At 50.2% G+C, this 20,313-nt stretch overlaps 1 protein-coding gene across 1 annotated transcript in view; it reads right to left on the bottom strand.

Moving 5' to 3' along the window:
* Positions 1 to 20,313, bottom strand: part of LOC310664350 (coronin-7-like) — a 103,754-nt gene that overhangs the window by 77,478 nt on the left and 5,963 nt on the right. The window contains 5 exon segments of the mRNA XM_083413392.1: positions 2,330 to 2,406; positions 9,015 to 9,198; positions 10,127 to 10,197; positions 14,648 to 14,722; positions 16,709 to 16,805. Coding sequence (XP_083269518.1) covers positions 2,330 to 2,406; positions 9,015 to 9,198; positions 10,127 to 10,197; positions 14,648 to 14,722; positions 16,709 to 16,805 — 504 coding nt within the window.

Below are 20,313 nucleotides of genomic sequence, written 5' to 3'. Positions count from 1 at the left end.
CTCAAAAAGCTTAAAATCACTATTTTGGGGTTAGGTTTCCCCCCAAAAGCTGAACAATTTGGGTTTGTTTCCCAAAAAAATGCTTAACAATTTTGGTGGTTTCCTTTAAAAAGCTCACCAATTTTGCAGGTGTCAGGAATATGGCAACCCTAATCAACTCTGGTCAGCTGACGACCAGCAGACCAGAATGTGAAACCAGGGTCTGAAGCTGGCTTAGGAATCTTGGCTTGCATGAATGCTCTGAAACGCATTCTCTGGCTTAATTCTGGTTTGCTCCAGTGCCCAGCCCTCGATGCTTGCCGGTCTACAGAGGCAAAAGCCCCCAAAACGCCAGAAAAACCAGAACCTTAAGTGAAACTACACATGATCCCTTTGCTCTTCTGCAAGACTGAATCTGGTTAGGCATTCCTAAGCACACCTGGAAAAGGTTGCAGAGCTTCCCAGGCAATGGTTTCTGTGCTAGCAGATACCACAATGCTTGCCGCAGTGGTTCATGCATGTTACTATTAGTAGATAAAGCCTTTAACAACTTGGGACCAGTTTAGCTACAAGATCTCCTTACTCCAGGTGGTGGAATGGGCATGACTCTCCTACAGGTGCCACCTTTGTAAGAACCGAGTCGTTCCATGTGGCAGCATCTACACTCCCTATTGATACCAAGCCCAGGCCTTCACTGTGCTCTTTTTGGTGCCTGCTAGAAACAGGAGGGTCTGCAAGCCGACCCAGATCGCAGAACAGCCCCACCCCCTGCAATGCTGGATGCTCAGAAAGTTGAGGCAAATTTTAATCCGCTTTCGTCTTCTTAACTTTTCGTATGTTCTAAGGCTGCGGATTTTTCTCAATTTCATCATGTCATCTCTTAGCAAACCGCTTTGGGTTTATTTTGTTTTCTTTTACAATCAAACACGCACAGATTTTATGAAATAAAGACATTTGAGGAGGTGCTCTTCGTTGTGTTTCCAAGCTGAGAGAAGCCAGCGGCCAGATTGCAGCCACAGGCTTTTCAATGCACCTTTTTGCACCAAGTGTGAGTCCTTGGGAGGCGCATTATGTGCGCATGGTGCGCCACCCAGTGGTCCCTTGTGGTGTAGGCCATTTCAAGCGGTATCACCTTAAGCAGTTCTGGCGCCCCCCAAAGAATCCTGGGAACTGTAGCCTCTTAAAGGTGCTGAGAGTTGTTAGGAGACCCCGTTCCCCTCGCAGAGCTACGATTCTCATACTGGTTTAACAACCAATCCCTCTTCCCAGGGAACTTTGGGAACTGTAGCTCTGTGAGGGAAACAAGAGTTTCCTAACAATCAGGTCCTTTAAAAAACTACAGTTCCCAGGATTCTTTGGCGGGGGAGCCGTGGTTGCCTAAAGTGGCATGATGCTGCTTGTTTATTTACTAAATTTATAGCCCACCTTTTCCTCAAGGCGGTGCTCCTCCTCGCCCTCCCCAGGTCACCCTCGCAACAGCCCTGTGAGGTAGGCTCAGCTGAGAGATGGTGACTTGGCCCAGAGTCACCCAGAGAGTGGGCTCTTCCACTGTGCCACACTCTATAGGGCAGGAGCAAAGAGGGCGCAGAACAGCACAGAGATCTGTGGAAGCAGCGGAGTCCCTTTTGCTGGCTCCACTTACCGTATTTTCCGCTCTATAGGACGCACCAGACCATAGGAGGGGGAGAACAAAGGAACAAAATCTCCCCCTCTCTGCTCAGCGCCCCTTCAGCGAAGTGGCAGGAGAAACGGAGCCCCTTCCATTTCTCCTCTCGCTTCGCTGAAGAGGCGCTGCGCAGCTCTCCCTCTCTGCTGAAGCCAGAGGAGTCTTGCTTTCCCATCTTCAGCAAAAGGAACCCAAAGCCTTCGGAGTGCAGCGCGAGTTCCCACTGTGCTCCAAAGGCTTCAGGAGGATATCCCTGGAGCCTGGAGAGCGAGAGGGGTCGGTGCGCACCGATCCCTCTCGCTCTCCAGGCTTCAGCGAAAGCAACGCGAAGCCTCCGGAGTGTGGAGGGAGCGCTCCCTCTGCGCTTCGGAGGCTTCGCGTTGCTATCGCTGAAGCCAAGGAGCCTGCATTCGCTCCGTAGGACACACAGACATTTCCCCTTAATTTTTGGAGGGGGGAAAAGTGCGTCCTATAGAGCGAAAAATTCGGTATTTCTTCCAGCTGCTCCTTCTGGCCACAGAAGCAGCAATTGCATGCCTGGCATCGCAGCAGGAGGAAAGTGGGTCACAGCGCAGCGGCTGGAGCCCGAGGAGGATCACTTGACCGCCACCCGCTGACCTGAAGGGCAGCTTCACACACAAACACACCATCCCCTTGAGCCCCAGCACCTGGTCTACTACGCACCTTGCAGGATGTGCCCAGCAGACAGCCATCAGGTTTCCAAGCCAAGCTCTGGACCTGGTCATCGTGAGGCTCCAGCTCTGCAGGGAAAGATAAGAGATGAGATAAAGTTCCTGGCAGGCGCCACTCATGGAGCAACCTGATCGCCTGGCCTGAGAGCGGGCGGAATAACAGGGCAGCAAAGTGCAATACGACCGGCACCTGAAGATGATGCTTTCAGGAGGCTGAGGAAGACACAGGACGTCACGGCCCTCCCCAACATCTGCCTTTTGCTGCTGTCAGACTCCTCTGGAGTAATAATAAATAATAATTTTTTATTTATACCCCGCCCTTCCCGGTTCAGAAAACCGGGCTCAGGGTCGCTAACAACAAATTTAAAACACTTAATTGATGCTACAAAAAACAGCATAAAATGCAGTATAAAATGTGAATAACAATAAAATAAAAAATCAATTTAGGGGGGAAATCCATCCAATAAACATTAGATGATCACCAGGGCTAGCAGGCTAAATTAGTCCTATTTGGGCCAGTGAGGAGACCAGGGGAGAATTAGCTGTGGGATCCCAGAGAGGGGAATCTTCATAAAAAGGTGAGGGGGAGGGAAGGAAGGAAGGGGAATAAAAGATCAGGCTAAGTTCAAGTTGAAAGCCAGGCGGAATAGCTCTGTCTTACAGGCCCTGCAGAAGGAAGTTCAATCCTACAGGGCCCTGGTCTCATGGGACAGAGCATTCCACCAGGTCGGAGCCATCACTGAGAAGGCCATGGTCCTGGTGGAGGATAGTCTGACTTCCTTAGGGCCCGGGACCTCTAAACTATGCTTATTCATGGACCTTAAGGTCCTCTGCAGGGCAGACCAGGAGTGTCCGACTCTTCATGACCCCCTGGACCAGAGCACACCAGGCACTCCTGTCTTCCACTGCCTCCTGCAGTTTGGTCAAACTCAAGTTAGTAGCTTCGAGAACACTGTCCAACCATCTCGTCCTCTGTCGTCCCCATCTCCTTGTGCCCTCCATCTTTCCCAACATCAGGGTCTTTTCCAGGGAGTCTTCTCTTCTCCTGAGGTGGCCAAAGTATTGGAGCCTCAGCTTCACGATCTGTCCTTCCAGGGAGCACTCAGGGCTGATTTCCTTCAGAATGGATAAGGTTGGATCTTCTTTGCAGTCCATGGGACTCTCAAGAGTCTCCTCCAGCACCAGAATTCAAAAGCATCAATTCTTCAGCGATCAGCTTTCTTTATGGTCCAGCTCTCACTTCCATGCATCTTCTTGCAAACTCTCAAGAGTCTCCTCCAGCACCAGAATTCAGAGGGCAGCAAGACCAGGGCCAGAAAGTTCATTGCCAGCTCACTCTTGTTTTGTTATATATCCATGTACTTCAGCCTGGATTATTTTTTATAATATTGAGGAGTGTCCCCCCCCCCGTGTGTTTGACGAATTGTTGATTTTTGTCTTTTTTTTTTAATTCATACTGGCATGCTCTGTATCTTAGTATATTTGTATTTCCAACGCTCTGTATTTCGATGGCTTGAATGTTTGCTGTAAGCCACTCTGGGGGCGGCTCACTGGAGAACAGAGGCATCCAATCAAATCAATCAAGTAAAACGAAAAGTTTAAGGAGCACAGAGGAGCATCTGAACTGAGCGGCTCAGAATCCCCAAGAAGGGAGAAGATCTGTCAGATTCCCAAGCCACGTTTCTGAAGCCAGTGGCCCTGAGTTCCCAAACAGGTGTTTGTTGCTGGACGGATGTGCTTTGCTGCTTTGTTCCCACCCCCTGTCCAAGCGCAGAAGCAGGGCCTTTTCGCTGGTGGCTCCCTTCCCTCGTGTCATGGAACTCCCTCCCAAGGAAGGTTCAACGGCCGCCTCCTTCCAGCAACAGGCAAAATCTTAGCCAGAGAGCTTGGGGGAAGGAATGGAAGTTGAGGGGGCTCTGCAGTTTTGCCTCCCCCCCCCCCCCCACAAAAAAAATTGGTTTTGTGGTTATATGAATCATGGAATCATAGAGTTGGAAGGGACCCTCAGGGTTAACTAGTCAAACTCTCTGCAATGCAAGAACCTCAAGTAACTCATGAGACGCTCTGGTCACCTTTGGGGGCAGAAATGGAAGAATATAAAACCATTCAAACCAATGGAACGGAACAATGTAAAACAGCCACAAAAGAACAAGACAAATCAATTCACGACCAAGCAGCCAGATGGCATCATGACGATTTGAGCTGCACATTGATTGGACAAAAGTGCATGCACAATTTAGAGCAGAAAGTCGATGGGTGGCGCAAGGAAAGGGAAGGCAGCCCTGTTTAGGGAAGTTTTTGGTGTTTGATGTTTTATCGTGTTTTTAATATTCTGTTGGGAGCAGCCCAGAGTGGCTGGGAAAACCCAGCCAGATGGGCAGAGTATAAATAATAAAATTATTCTTACACAGTATTATTGATCTTTAAATTCTCATTTATAAAAACCCCTGAAGATTTTCTGTTAGGTATTATGTCCACTGAAATAAAAAAAACCCACAGAACCCTTTTTATGTATGCAACCATGGCAGCCAGGATTTTGGTAGCAAAAAACTGGAAAGGCGTCTTAATCCCCACAAAAACTGACTGGAAAGTGAAGATAATAGAATATGTAGAACTTGCGAAAATGACTGGGAGAATAAGAGAAAACTTCAACCAGAAAGTCAACAAAGACTTGGATAATATTTAAAGAATACCTTAGAAAGTATTATGATTATGTGGGACGCGGGTGGGTGTGGGACGCGGGTGGCGCTGTGGGTTAAAGCCTCAGCGCCTAGGGCCTGCCGATCGAAAGGTCGGCGGTTCGAATCCCCGCGGCAGGGTGCGCTCCCGCTGTTCGGTCCCAGCGCCTGCCAACCTAGCAGTTCGAAAGCACCCCTGGGTGCAAGTAGATAAATAGGGACCGCTTACTAGCGGGAAGGTAAACGGCGTTTCCGTGTGCGGCTCTGGCTCGCCAGAGCAGCGATGTCACGCTGGCCACGTGACCCGGAAGTGTCTTCGGACAGCACTGGCCCCCGGCCTCTTGAGTGAGATGGGCGCACAACCCTAGAGTCTGTCAAGACTGGCCCGTTCGGGCAGGGGTACCTTTACCTTTACCTATTATAATAATGCAAATCTCCTGACAGGTTTAGACTGAATCTTGAAGTATAAGGAAACCATAAAAGTAAACTTTCTTTTGATAAGTAACAGAAATAATAATAATAATAATAATAATAATAATAATAATAATAGGGACGCGGGTGGCGCTGTGGGTTAAACCACAAAGCCTAGGACTTGCCGATCAGAAGGTCGGTAGTTCGAATCCCCGTGATGGGATGAGCTCCCGTTGCTTGGTCCCTGCTCCTGTCAGCCTAGCAGTTCGAAAGCACATCAAAGTGCAAGTAGATAAATAGGTACCGCTCTGGCGGGAAGGTAAACAGTGTTTCCGTGCGCTGCTCTGGTTCGCCAGAAGTGGATTAGTCATGCTGGCCACATGACCCGGAAGCTGTACGCCGGCTCCCTCGGCCAATAAAGCAAGATGAGCGCCGCAACCCCAGAGTCGGCCACGATTGGACCTAATGGTCAGGAGTTCCTTTACCTTAACTACTACTACTAATAATAATAATAATGAAGTGCATATAGATTAATAAGGTATAAAAAGTGATTTGGAAGTTAATGATATGTGGTTAGTTGGTCTTATGTTTGTTTGTTTGTTTGTTTGTTTGTTTTTGTTGTTCTGTTTATATTATATGTAAATTGTTTTGCAATAAATAATTGTTTTAATAAAAATTATTATATTTTTTTTATTATTATTATAAGCATGTTTCAGTTAGTCAGACAGAGGGCCTTCTCGGTAGTGGCGCCCGCCCTGTGGAACGCCCTCCCTTCAGATGTGAATCAAATAAGCAGCTATCTTAACTTTAAAAGACATCCAAGGGCAGCCCTGTCTAGGGACGTTTTTAATATTTAGTGCTGTATTGTTTTTAACTCTCGACGGGGAGCCGCCCAGAGTGGCTGGGGAAACTCAGCCAGATGGGCGGGGTATAAACAATATATTATTATTATTATTATTATTATTATTATTATTATTTATCAGGTCAGAGGCCATCTCCTCCTGTGGGATCCTTTTCTGTCCTGAAGGAACTCATCTGGCCCCCAGGGCTGCAAGGAGAGGAGGAAAAGGCTTTGCATTGCGCTGAGAAGGCGGAATTGCTACTCAGAACAGTAATTCCATCCGCTTGGAGCTTGCAGACCTTGTGGCCGGTTGCTAGGCAACAGGGCCTCCTTGCGGTTCCCGTTTCCTGTTCACACAACATTCCTGGCCTGGGGGGGCAACAAACACCCCCTGCCCCTTCCTCCCGGCATCTCACCGGAAATGCAGATCTGGTGCCTGCCAGCTGTTTTGGAACTACAACTCCCACCAGCCCCAACCAGGGCTTGCTGAGGCTGATGGGAGTTGTAGTTCCAAACAGCTGGAAGGCAACCGTTGGGAAAGGCTCGTCCTTGACCTCTTCCCCCAACATCTGTTTGCTCAGAGAAACAGAGGGGAAGGGGTGGGGGCACAAGGGGCTTTTAACCCCACCCCAGAGCTCCCTGTGACACCCCACACCACCCCCTTTTGCCAGGGAAGCAAAGGGCAGTGCTCAGCTAGCCTGCCACGATACACCTGTAGCTCCCTTTACCTTTATTCTGCTTCCAGGCAGAGTTGGAAGGGACCTCCAGAGGTCATCGAGCCCACCCACCCCCCAACAATCCCTGACAGACTATTGAGAATAAATTCAGAATATTTAGCAGAAGACTCATTGGGAAGCGCAGAGTGCCCCTCTTCAGCTGAAAGAGACCAGTGGGAGCAGGTGCGAAAGGCGGCCTGAGGTAACCCCAGAGAGCCACCACTGCCAGCTTGGGTGGGCAGTCTTGGGCTAGAGGGGCAAACAGCGCGAGTTGACGCAAAGCAACCGATGGAGACAAGCCGTCCCTGGCAGAGGGGGGAACTCAGGCCATTTCCCCTCCTGGCCTTCCCAGTCCCGTTATAGGAATTCTAAGGTTTTATATATATATATAGAATGTTCATAAATGTACAAGGCAAGCACACATACAGAAGTATATGCTCCACGTGTCTGAAATAGCACAGGAGAACAATCCTGAAGCCATTTTGACTCTCCCAAATTGACCTCAAATATTTCTCTGCAAGGAGGAAGGAAATGGGAAAAGCTTTCCAATGGTCTCTGAACTGTAGGGGCTTAAATCTCCCTGTAAATACAGCCTGGCAAGTATCTGTTAAGCTGAGCAAAGTTATCAGTATGCGTAAGAGATTCAGGAGCTAAGTATCTTTCAAATCAGAACCAGTGAAGGTCCTGTGTGAGTGTCTGGAGGCTGTTGGAGGATGGATGGCAGCTAAAAGATTGAGGTTGAATCCTGACAAGGCAAAAGTACTGTTTTGGGGGGACAGGGGGCGGGCAGGTGTGGAGGACTCCCTGGTCCTGAATGGGGCAACTGTGCCCCTGAAGGACCAGGTGCACAGCCTGGGAGTCATTTTGGACCCACAGCTGTCCATGGAGGCACAGGTCAGTTCTGTGTCCAGGGCAGCTGTCTACCAGCTCCATCTGGTACGCAGGATAAGACCCTCCCTGCCTGCAGACTGTCTTGCAGAGTGGTGCATGCTCTAGTTATATCTCCTGCTTGGACTACTGCAATGCGCTCTACGTGGGGCTACCTTTGAAGGTGATCAGGTAACTACAACTAATCCAGAATGCGGCAGCTAGACAGGTGACTGGGGGCAGCCGCCGAGACCACATAACACCAGTCCTGAGAGAGCTGCATTGGCTTCCAGTACGGTTCCAAGCACAATTCAAAGTGTTGGTGGTGACCTTGAAAGCCCTAAACGGCCTCGGCCCAGTAGACCTGAAGGAGCGTCTCCACCCCCATCGTTCAGCCTGGACACTGAGGCCCAGCTCCAAGGGCCTTCTAGAAGTTCCCTCCCTGTGAGAAGTGAGGCTACAGGGAATCAGGCAGAGGGCCTTCTCAGTGGTGGCGCCCATACTGTGGAACGCCATCCCATCAGATGTCAAGGAAATAAACAACAATCTGACTTTTAGAAGACATCTGAAGGCAGGCCTGTTTAGGGAAGCTTTTAATGTTTGATGCATTATGGTATTTTAATATTCTGTTGGAAGCTGCCCAGAGTGGCTGGGGAAACCCAGCCAGATGGGTGGGGTATAAATAAATTATTATTATTATTATTATTATTATTATTATTATTATTATTATTAACCCTGAAGAAGCAAACAGATAAGGCATTACCAGGTATCCTGGCAGACAGGAGAGAAGCAACACACTCACATTTCTGCTGGGGACCACCTCTTCCTGTGATGTATGAATGATGTATTGGGGGGGGTGGTCTTGGGCTACAGGGTGGGCAATTTCAAAAGTCTATATAAGGGCTTGCGCATCATTGTTCTGGGTTCTCCTTACTCCTACGTGTGGGGAGCGGGGACCCTGTTTCAACAGTTTAATAAAGATCTGGCTTACTAGCTGCTTTGCTTCTCAATATTCTATGCTTGGCCTCTTTTATTTTCTCCTACCGATAGTGAACCCACTTAAGGACTCCATACGGCCTCCCGGGTACCCCATAAAGGGAAAAGGAGCAGTTTTTTCTTATAACACCCCCAACCTGAAAGTGCCCCCCCCACCGCGAAGCTCACCTGCCAGGGTCTGCCGATGCCCCACATCCCAAACCTTCACTGCCTTCTGGGCCCCACTGGCCAGGATGCTGTCTGCCGTGGGGTGGAAGAGGAGAACGTCCACCGGGCGGCCCTCCGGCCCCAGGGCAATGTGGGGGGAAGACGAGAGGTCCTGGCCAGAATCCAGGAGGCGCCACACCTTCACCTGCAGAGAAAGAGGCCGGGAGCAAAGGTCCGTCCGTCACCCTGGAAGATGAACCCTGACCCACGGGGGGGGGGCAGCAAATTTGGGGAGCCACCGCAAAGCCAAGCAGACCCCTCCAGTCAAGGGACGGAGGAAACAAATGCCTCATCTTCACTTATAAAGTGATATTAATACTCCTCTGAACAGCCATGGCTTGAATCAGTGCCAGATTTACGTATAAGCTAAACAAGCTATAGCTTCAGGCCCCACTCTTTTGGGGGGCCAAAAGGAATTTAAAGGAAAAGGAAAACTGGATGTACATTTCCAAAATAAAAAAGCAATAAAATAAAACCTACATCCAGCAACAGTGTTTTGTGTTGTGTAGGCTCCTATGAATTACCATCTAGCATACATTCAGCACAAAAAAACAGCGGCAATTTGTTGTTGACAAAGGACAGCTGGACATAAAATGGGCCCCATTACTTTCAGCAGCTTAGGGCTGCATCAAACCTAAATCCGGCCCTGGATTGAATCCTGGGAACTTTAGTTTGTTATGGTTTCTGGGCATTGATAGGAGGCTCCTATCATGGCGCTACAATTCCCAGAATGGTTTAACAGTCAATCGTATGTCCCAGGGAACTTTATATTTAATAAAACGGTAATAATACCACCTCGAGATGTTTTTACTGGCACCTGACTCCATGCATTCCTTTTCTGGGGAAAGGGAGGGGTGTGCCAAGGTCCCCAACCACCTTAATCCAGACTTGCCCCCAAGTGTGCCCCCCCTCCAGGACCACAGCCCTCTCCAGAAGCAATGGGGCAAAGGTCTTGGGGGCCATTTCCTCTCTCAGCCCCCCACTCACAGATGGAGCCTGGCAGAGTCTCCTCTACAACCTCCCAGGGTCTTGGGGGGGTCTGCCAAAGGAGGACCCCTTAACTGAGCACTTACCACTTCATCGGCCGAACATGTGGCCAAGAGCTGCTCGTCAAAGGGAGAGAAGTCAAAATCTGTCACCACATCTGGGCGAGAGAGAGAGAGAGAGAGAGAGAGAGAGATTGTTAACTATTTTCAGAAGAGCATCTAGGTACAGAATAAGAAAAAAGGTCTTCAGTAGTACAGATGTTGGTCAGCAACCTTGCAAAGGTTGATGAATGCAATACATCAAGTAGCAACACACAACAAAATGTATTTGGGGGGCTATTGGACGCGGGTGGCGCTGTGAGTTAAACCATAGAGCCTAGGACTTGCCGATCAGAAGGTCAGCGGTTCAATTCCCTGCGACGGGGTGAGCTCCCGTTGCTCGGTCCCTGCTCCTGCCAACCTAGCAGTTCGAAAGCACATCAAAGTGCAGATAAATAGGTACCACTCCAGCGGGAAGGTAAATGGCATTTCCATGCGCTGCTCTGGTTTGCCAAAAGCGCCTCAGTCATGCTGGCCACATGACCCGGAAGCTGAACGCCGGCTCCCTCGTCCAGTAAAGCGAGATGAACGCCGCAACCCCAGAGTCGGCCATGACTGGACCTAATGGTCAGGGGTCCCTTTACCTTTACCTATTGGGTTGCTGTTTTTATTTTTATTATGTATTTTCTGGTTTTATATCTTGATTTTATTCTGTGAACCTGAGACCCCCAGGTATAAGGTGGTATATAAATTCAATAAATAAATATTTACAACACACACACATTTTCTATATATAGATAGTCCACACACAGTTCATCCTGCAGAATACAATTTTAGCAAAACTTTATTACAAGTGGGAGACAACGGAGATAAATCAGGCCAGGGAAACCATTTAAAATCGTGTTTCTTCTAAGACAGTACGTTGAGTGGGTAAACGTACCGACACATACACACTGCGATCCCTACAGATGAAGAAGAGATGTGAAAAGAGTTTGAGAGGACATTGTTAGGAAAATCTGCTTCCTCCGACTGCATTAAGAATGCGCCGACGTTTGTGCGGGAAGAATTCAGCCTCGAGCCACACTGATAGAAAGTAGACCTTCTGCCCTTGCTGAGACAGCTCTGATAATGAAGGCCTGCTTAATTTCTAGGGAGGTGTAAAGCTGAGGAGAGGGGATGCCTCTGTATAAACCTGTGTAACGGATGGGCCTGTGGGTTCTCCGGCAGCTGCCGTTGCTCTGAACCATTACAAGTGGCCCTAAATATCCCGGCTGAAATGGTCGATTGAAGAAAGCAGCCTGCCACAACAAGGTTCAGGACTGCATGCCACACAGCATTCATTTAATTAGAGAATGCACCTCCCGCCTCGTTCTCCAAGGAGCTCAAGGCGGCACACACGGATCTCTCCCTCCTCATTTCATCCCAACCCTGCCAGGTAGGTTAGGCTGAGAGGCAGCCACTGGTCAAAGGTCGCCCAGCTGTGCTTCTTGGCTGAACAGGGATTCGAACCCAAGTCCGACACTCTAACCACTAAACCACACTGGCACGCAGGACAGAGCCACGCCAGGTGGGAGGGTTTATGCCCAGCAGATAAATGATGGGGGTGGGTGGGAACGTTCCCTCTCTAGAGTCTTCTAGGCATCGAGGGCAAAAGCTCCCTGTTTGCAGGTCAACGTTTTATGCCAAAGTGGCAGGAGAAATTTAAGAAGAGGAACTGTACGCAAGCCTCTTTATCCCCCCCAAGGAAGGCACATTATTTTGCAGGAGGAGGTGGTAAGACCCAGCCTAGGACCCACGTACTTACAGGACAGCCTCTCCAGGTCTGCCCCGCGGAGGACCTTAAGGACCACAAATGACAACACTTTGGAGGTCCCAAGTCGCAAGGTGGTTAGATTGGTCTCAGCTAGGGCCAGGGCCTTTTCAGTACTGGCCCCGACTTGGTGGAACGCTCTGTCCCAAGAGACTGGGGCCCTGCGGGACTTGACAGCTTTCTGCAGGGCCTGCAAGACAGAGCTGTTCCGCCTGGCCTTTGGTTTGGACTCAGTCTGACCCTTAGGTTTCCCTCCCCTTATGGTTTTGCTCTATGGGCTACTTTTAAAATAAGGCTACATTTTAAATTGAATTTTAACCTGTATTTTAAATTGGGGAGGGGGGGTCCTATTATGTTTTTACTGTAATTTTACTGGTGTTAGCCGTCCTGAGCCTGGCTCTGGCCAGGGAGGGCGGAGTATAAATAAAATTTGTTGTTGTTGTTGTTGTTGTTGTTGTTGTTGTTGTTGTTGTTGTTGTTATTAATCTTGCATCTGCGGAGCACAGCTCATGCCCACTTCTGCAAGAAGCAGCAGGCACACTCTTATGACTACATGCAGAAACACAGGTATTTAAAAAATAAACAAAACCCTCCACCTTTTCGGATGCCCTATCATATAATAGGGTTGCCACACACCTGGATTTTCCCAGACATTATAGGGATTTCAAAGGGGGGAATTTCCAAAAGGCAGGACTTTGTCAACAACTTTTGGGGTGCCCTGCTTTTTACTTTCTGCAATATGGCATCCCTACAGCAGAGCTGCCTTATAGGGAACAAACAGCCAGCCCCCTTGTTGCAACAGCTGCACTCGCTACCGGTCTGTTTCCAGGCGCAATTCTAAGTACAGTCGTACCTTGGAAGTCAAGCAGAATCCGTTCCGGAAGTCTGTTTGACTTCCAAAACGTTCAGAAACCAAAGTGCGGCTTCTGATTGGCTGCAGGAAGCCACAGAAGCCCCGCCGGACGTTCAGCTTCCAAAAATAGTCGCAAACCGGAACAGTCACTTCCAGGGTTGTGGTGTTTGGGAGCCAAAACATTTGAGAACTAAGCTGTTTGAAAACCAAGGTATGGCTGTATTGGTTTATGACCTATAAAACCCTCCATGGCTTAAGTCCAAGTGACCTGAAAGACCATATTCCATCATACAAATCGGCCCAGGCTGAGAGATCTTTGAGGAAGACCCTTGTCTCCATCCCTCTCTCCTTCCAGGCATGCCTGGTAGTGATACAGGACAGGGCCTTCTCGGTGGCTGCTCCCAGGCAACTCCCTGCCTAGGGAAGCCAGACTGGCTCCCTCCTTATCCTTCTGCCGGCAGGTGAAAGCCTTCTTGTTCCAACAGGCTTTTGGGAACTGACTGCTCTTACCGAAAGGGCTAGTGCCGTGCTGCTTTTATTGTTATTATTGGCATGCTTTTAATAGATTTAAAGGTAAAGATAAAGGGACCCCTGACCATTAGGTCCAGTCGCGGGTGACTCTGGGGTTGCGGCACTCATCTCGCTTTATTGGCCGAGGGAGATTTACAGATATATAAACATATGTGGCACACATTTGGGAAAACAAAAGGCTCAGGATTAAACCCTACACAAATCTGGAGTCCCTAAGACAGTTGGATGGTGCCCTTTACACCTCCTTCCGGCAACTCCTGCAGCCAAGAGTCTGGCTCTGGTTTCCTTCGGACCACAGCAGTGAGGCCGGGAGCAGGGCCTTGTCGTCTGGCCAGCCCAGGACCTCCAGGCACACTGCCCAGGCTCACACCCAGAAATGCACGCATAATTTTACTTCTCTCAATATTTAATTTTTTAAAAACATTTTATTCCGATGTTTTGAGCTGTTCTCATTTTTACCTGTAAGCCAACTGTCAGGGGGAAAGGTGGGGTATAAAATAATAATAAATAATAATAAAAGTAACCACCTCCATCTCGAGGGCAAGTGGTGTTGGGGGGGGTGGACCTGGCACAGAAATCGGCCGCCTGGCTGAGGCATCTGGCCTGTCCGGGAAAAGTAGGTCGCTGCGTCATTTTCCGTTTCCACAGGCCTGCAGCAGATGCAAGCCGGCAGCAGGAGACTCGTGCCAGCTGCCTCGGGAGAGCAGGGCTCATCCTGCACCCAGGCAGGGACCAAGAGCCCCTTCCCTGCTTGTGCCCCTCTCTTGACGGGGGCTTAACTGGGACTGAACCGTCTCAAAACAACAGCCAGGCTTAAAAGAGGGAATTGGAGAAGCCGGGAACAAGGGGAAGCTGGAGACACACAAGCTAGGAGCTGGGGATTTCAGGGCAGGAAATATGAATCTCAGGTGCCTATAAACTGGCAGAATTTACTATATCATTGCAGGGGGCTATGACACTATGACTTTTGCTGTATTTGTGACGTTCAGCCTGTTCTTTTAGTTGCTGGTTTGCTGATAGCAGATCGTAATTGTTTCACCGAAGTTTCGTTATTTCTATTATACGATTTACGCCTGTGATGTTTTGTCGCTGTTATTTATTAAGCCGCTTTGGGATTCGCGTGAAACGGAAGCGGCACAGAAATACAATCAAATCCACTGTATATTTATCATCACAAGAGTAACATTCGGTAAACTCTTTACGTTTGCTGTAAATCTCCGACAGCACCTTGACGTTTCCGTTTTGTAATGGTGGCGTGAATTTAACGAAGTTTCTGAAAAGGAAGCTGGTGCCTCGCCTACCCCACCCCCACCCCATCGTCCCACCCAGGCAGGCAGGCAGGCAGGCTCCAGCCCTGCCCAGGTGCCAAGCTCACCTGAGTGGCAGCCCAGCTGCGAAACGACCCTCTGGGATCTCTTCTGGCTCTCCAAGGGCACAAGGCCCAGCACACCTGGAAGGGGAAGGAACGAGACAAGTCACAGGGAGACCAGATACATGCATTGGGGGGGGGGCAGATGGGTGCAATACATGAGGGGGGGGGGTAGGATTTTCAAACAGGGAACTCTCCCAGTCTTAATGGGAGATATTGAGGCAACAAACATTGCTAGTTTTTTCTATGTAGGGTAAGACTGCAGTAAACTGGGTTTTAAGGCATCCCCAATAAACAGAATTTCACTTTTGCTGGCTATTTGCAGATTAGTTGCGCTGCAGAGGGCGTGCTGGGGAGACCACACATTACAAGGAACGCTAAAATAACTTTTGCTAGGTTTGCATAACAAAAACAAAAACAGCTAGGTGCTGCTCTTTATATACTCTACCCGACAGCTTAATTAACATAACTTAACAGCACCTGCTATACTGCTTCACAGCTGTAAAACTGGGTCACATTATTTGCTCTGGCCTTTAAATAAATACACATCTTGTGGAACAGTAATGTACCTTCAGATTTAAAGAGAACATTCAACACCTTTTAGTTCTTTTTTGGTTCCACTAATAACCTTTGGCATGATACCAGAACAGGCTTCCTCAACCTTGGCCCTCCAGATGTTTTGAGACTACAATTCCCATCATCCCTGACCACTGGTCCTGCTAGCTAGGGATCATGGGAGTTGTAGGCCAAAAACATCTGGAGGGCCGAAGTTGAGGAAGCCTGTGCTAGAAGCTGCACAAATGTCCTGCAGGAAACAGCCCCCGTCACCAGAAACAAAGTCATTGTCTGGGACAGAACCGGGAAGATACAAGCCATGCCCATAGGCAAGTTCTCCAACCCAGTGTTCTAGAAATACACACAAACACACACACTGTGTTGGCACATTGCAACTCACAGGCAACTTAGCTAGACTCCCGTCTTGTTCATCTTTGTAAGGCATGTGGCTATATCTGTGTCAACACAACAGTATCAACAGTGTAAAGATATGTATTGTGTTTACACTTAATTTTCTTTCTCGCAGTGGTACCTCTGGATACAAACGGGATCTGTTCCAGATCGCCGTTCGCATCCTGAAGCGAACATAACCCACGTCTGCGTTTGTGCGGGTTGTGATTCGCCGCTTCTGCGCATGTGCGTGGCGTCATTTTGACCATCTGCGCATGCGCGAGCAGCGAAACCCGGAAGCAATGTTTAGGGGTACTCTCATTTTCCTACTCATATTGAAATACTGCCCCTCAATGAGGCCAAACTTAGATTCACAAAATGTTTAGAGGTATGCATACCCCTAGGGGGGAAAGTACTGGGCAGAGCAACTGGCGCAAATCAGACCTGTGTGTAACTTCTGGCTGCAGAAAAAGCCAGAGGTTTCTACACACCTGCTGCACCCAGGCAAGGAAGAGGAACTTTCTCAATTCAGGGATGTGTTCTAGGGGGTTGGGGGTACAGCAGGTGCCATGAGCTCCAGAATGAGAGGCCAGCAAGGCCGCGTTCAGCACCCCAGGAATGAGGTTCCGCACCCCTGCCTGTGCCCAGCCCAGGTGAGTCCCCTTGGGACATGTTCTCCAACCCCTGCCCCTCAGGTGAAGGGGGCAGGCATCTCCCCTGCTCTTCCCAAGAGTTTCCTGGAGAAGACAGGAGGTGCAAGCAGGAACCTTTGGGAGCGGGTAGGGCACGAAGGGAAGCCCAAGCCCACCAGCAGCGGCAGGAAGCAGGAATGGCAAGGTGGCACACCCATCCCTTCCTCCTCTTCTTCCTCCTTTTCACGAGCCTCCTGGGGATGCCTCTTCCCCTGGCAACTGGAACTCCCAAGGAGTTTCCCATCCTCGTGCAACTGGGACTCTCCCTGCTGCCAGGTGCCAGTTCCCAACAGTTCCCACATGCCTGCACAGGTTGGCGCAACCTCTCTGCCCGGTCGAAGTGCACCGTGCAAGCGTGCCCCACGGAGAGTAGCGGAGCCACCCATGGCAGGGCAGGGCAGGGCAGGGCCTGGCCTCACCCACAGTTTACCTGCCGAGTCTGTGTGGAAGGCGATCCAGCGGCTGCCAGCCTTGATGTGGTTCGCCGAAGCAGCCGGGAAGCCGGCTCGGAGGTCTCCAATCCAGGCCTGCAACACAGGAGAGAGAGAAGGCACAACTGAAGGGAGGGGGAGAGCCATTCCCTGCCCCACAGCTCAGCGAGGAAAGGGAGCCACCTGCAGCTTGGCCACACCCTTCTCCCCCAAACCAAAGCTGGGAGAAAGAGAGGGAAAGAGACATTGCAGCTTCCTCTCTCGTTCCTGCAGAGCAGCAGGGATCTTCTTGCCGAGACAGAGGAGGAGAAGCATCTGCACCCCAAGACCAGGGGACAGAGAGGGGTCCTGCGCCCGTCCCAAATCAAAGACCCAAAGGAGCATCTCCACTCCCATCATTCAGCCCAGACACTGAGGTCCAGCTCCTAGGGCCTTCTGGTGGTTCCCTCCCTGCGAGAAGCCAAGTTACAGGGAACCAGGCAGAGGGCCTTCTCGGTGGTAGCACCCGCCCTGTGGAACGCCCTCCCATCAGATGTCATGGAAATGAACAACTATCCGACTTTTGGAAGACATCTGAAGGCAGCCCTGTATAGGGAAGCTTTTAATGTTTTATGTTTTATCGTGTTTTTAATATTCTGTTGGGGGCCGCCCAGAGTGGCTGGGGGAAACACAGTCAGATGGGCATGGTATAAATAAATTATTATTATTATTATTATTATTATTATTATTATTACAAAGCAGAGGGCCACCCCCCACAGGGAAGGAGGGGAAAGACTGTGAGCTTTTGCAAAGGGGTTGCCAACTATTACCAGGCACCCGAAAGTGGAAAGGACATGCCCAAGGGAGCAAGGCACCTCTCCATGTGCTTAGCGCAATCCGAGACTCCTTCTGTCCTTATCCCAGCCAGGAAGAGAGCCGGTGTGAACATTCCAACACATGTGTGCACTGTGCGGTCCATTTTTGGAGGATGAATGGGGGCTAACAGGTTGAGGTTGAATCCTGACAAGACAGAAGTACTGCTTTGGGGGGATAGAGGGTGGGCAGGTGTGGAGGATTCCCTGGTCCTGAATGGGGTAACTGTGCCCCTGAAGGACCAGGTGCGCAGCCTGGGAGTCATTCTGGACTCACAGCTGTCCATGGAGGCGCAGGTCAATTCTGTGTCCAGGGCAGCTGTCTACCAGCTCCATCTGGTACGCAGGATAAGACCCTCCCTGCCTGCAGACTGTCTCACCAGAGTGGTGCTTGCTCTGGTTATCTCCTGCTTAGACTACTGCCATGCACTCTCCATGGGGCTACCTTTGAAGGTGACTCGGAAACTACAACTAATCCAGAATGCAGCAGCTAGACTGGTGACTGGGAGTGGCCGCCAAGACCGGTCCTGAAAGACCTACATTGGCTCCCAGTACGTTTCCATCCACAATTCAAATTGTTGGTGCTGACCTTGAAAGCCCTAAATGGCCTCGGCCCAGGATACCTGAAGGAGCGTCTCCACCCCCATCATTCAGCTCGGACACTGAGATCCAGCTCTGAGGGCCTTCTGGTGATTCCCTCCCTACAAGAAGTGAGGCTACAGGGAACCAGGCAGAGGCCTTCTCGGTGGTGGCGCCCTCCCATCAGATGTGAAGGAAATAAATAACTACCTGACTTTTAGAAGACATCTGAAGGCAGGCCTGTTTAGGGAAGTTTTTAATGTTTGAAGTTTTATTCTGTTTTAGTGTTCTGTTGGGAGCCGCCCAGAGTGGCTGGGGAAATCCAGCCAGATGGGCGGGGATATTATTATTATTATTATTATTATTATTTTATTATTATTATCATCCTCCCATCTCCTGGTTCTCTCCCTCTCTCCCCTTGCCTGTGGTCTCCTCCACCCCAAACCACACAGGAGGAAATTAAACTGCCAGGCAACGGAGCTCCCAGAACTTCTTCCTCCTCCATCCACACCCCTCCCTGCAGCTCCCTGGTGGATGGTGCTCCAGGCAGATGCTCAACAGGGAGGACTAAAGCCTTACATTATATGTTCCTAAAGCAGAGGGGAACCAAGTCAAGGTTGACGTCTGCGCAGCTTCTGTGGCCAAATTCCAAAGCCTCAAACTTTGACGTGGAAGAATTGAAGCAAACACAGCTTCTCCCATCACTGGATCTGAGTGGTGGGAGAAGCTGCAGCTCCCAGAATTCTCCCTTCCTATGAAGAAATGACCAGGAAGACCTGCTTGAGAAGGCGCCATGCGCTCCACACCATAGCAACCCTGGGGGGGGGGGGCTTCTTCAAGACGAAAAGTGGGTAAAAAAATGACACTGAGATTATGCGCGGGAATTCTCCGCATGCCCCAGCTCTGCCCACCTGCCCTTTTGCGCTCAGTCTCCAGCAGCAGCCCTCGAAAACTGCACAGCGGCAACACAAAGGGAGGCTTGTTGGCTGCCTGGTTTTATTCTGCTTAAAAATAGGCTCTTTCATGCAACTTCTGCTACACACACCAGCAAAGCAGTGCTCACACTTTCAGCAGGCAGAGGAGGTTGCCCAGGCAACAGAAAGCCTGACATTTCCCTGGTTCTGCAATATTATATTATATTAATAATAATAATTACTGCAATCATTGAAATTTCAGGGCATTCATCCGATTCTGGCCTTTAGGCCTGAGAAGTCATCCATGCTGCATTGCTGGTGCCACCACACAGGGGGCCCTGCTGAGAGCTCACAGTCCGAACTGCATGAGGCATCAAATGCAAGAGGGTCACCGCTCAGACCCGCAAGAGGGGGCAGGGGGCTCAGGCTGCCCCCAAGGCTGTCAGGGGGCTCCCTCCCAAGGCCTGTGTTCTTCCCAGCCAGCCACTTTGCTCTGCGCAAACTAAAAAGCGACACAATTTTGGGGGCCTCCTGGACACCCAAACATCTGTCTGGTTTGTGGGTGGTGCCCTGGAGGCCACCCCAAAATGCTTCCCCTTAAGGAGGGGGCGCAGCCCAGTGGGAGGACACCTGCTCTGCATGCAGAAGATCCTGGGCTCAGCACCCTCTTGCAGGAACACCACTTCCTATTAAAATAATCACAAAATTTCGAAGCTGTTTGAGCCTTTTCACCTCCACTTTTCCAGCCTCTAAGCTCCTGTCTAAGAGCAGCAGGGGACGGGGAAAGAAGCCCAGGATGACCGCCTGTCTTAGAGACTACCCTGGACTAGCTGGGCCAAGGCCTGAGGCTCAGGATCCAGACCCCCACCCCACTCAGGATGAGGGCAAATGGAAACGGGTTGCCCAGGGTCGCCCAAAGCAGATGAGAGAAGGCACAAGGCTGTGGCACTCCCCAGATCACAGGCAAAATAGCAGCCGGGGGGGGGGGTTCTGCCCCCCCATCCTGCATTGCAAGGGTTTAGACTAGATGACTCTTGTGGTCCCTTCCATGATCTGTGGGACTCTCCGTCCCGGGAGGTTTTGAAGCAGAGGTTGCGTGGCCGTCTGCCAGGGATGCTTCCGCTGAGATTCCTGCTTTGCCAGGGGTCGGACTAGATGACCCCGGGGGTCCCTCCCAACTCTACAATTCTATTATGATGATGATGATGATGATGATGATCATCCCATAGGAGGGAAAGGAGGCGGGGCTTCAGCCCGAGG

The sequence above is a fragment of the Podarcis tiliguerta genome, assembly GCF_965153285.1.
Source record: "Podarcis tiliguerta genome assembly, chromosome: 14".
Classification (NCBI taxonomy): domain Eukaryota; kingdom Metazoa; phylum Chordata; class Lepidosauria; order Squamata; family Lacertidae; genus Podarcis; species Podarcis tiliguerta.
The sequence above is the reverse complement of the archived record's forward strand: the minus strand, read 5'-3'. Positions and strand labels throughout refer to the sequence as shown.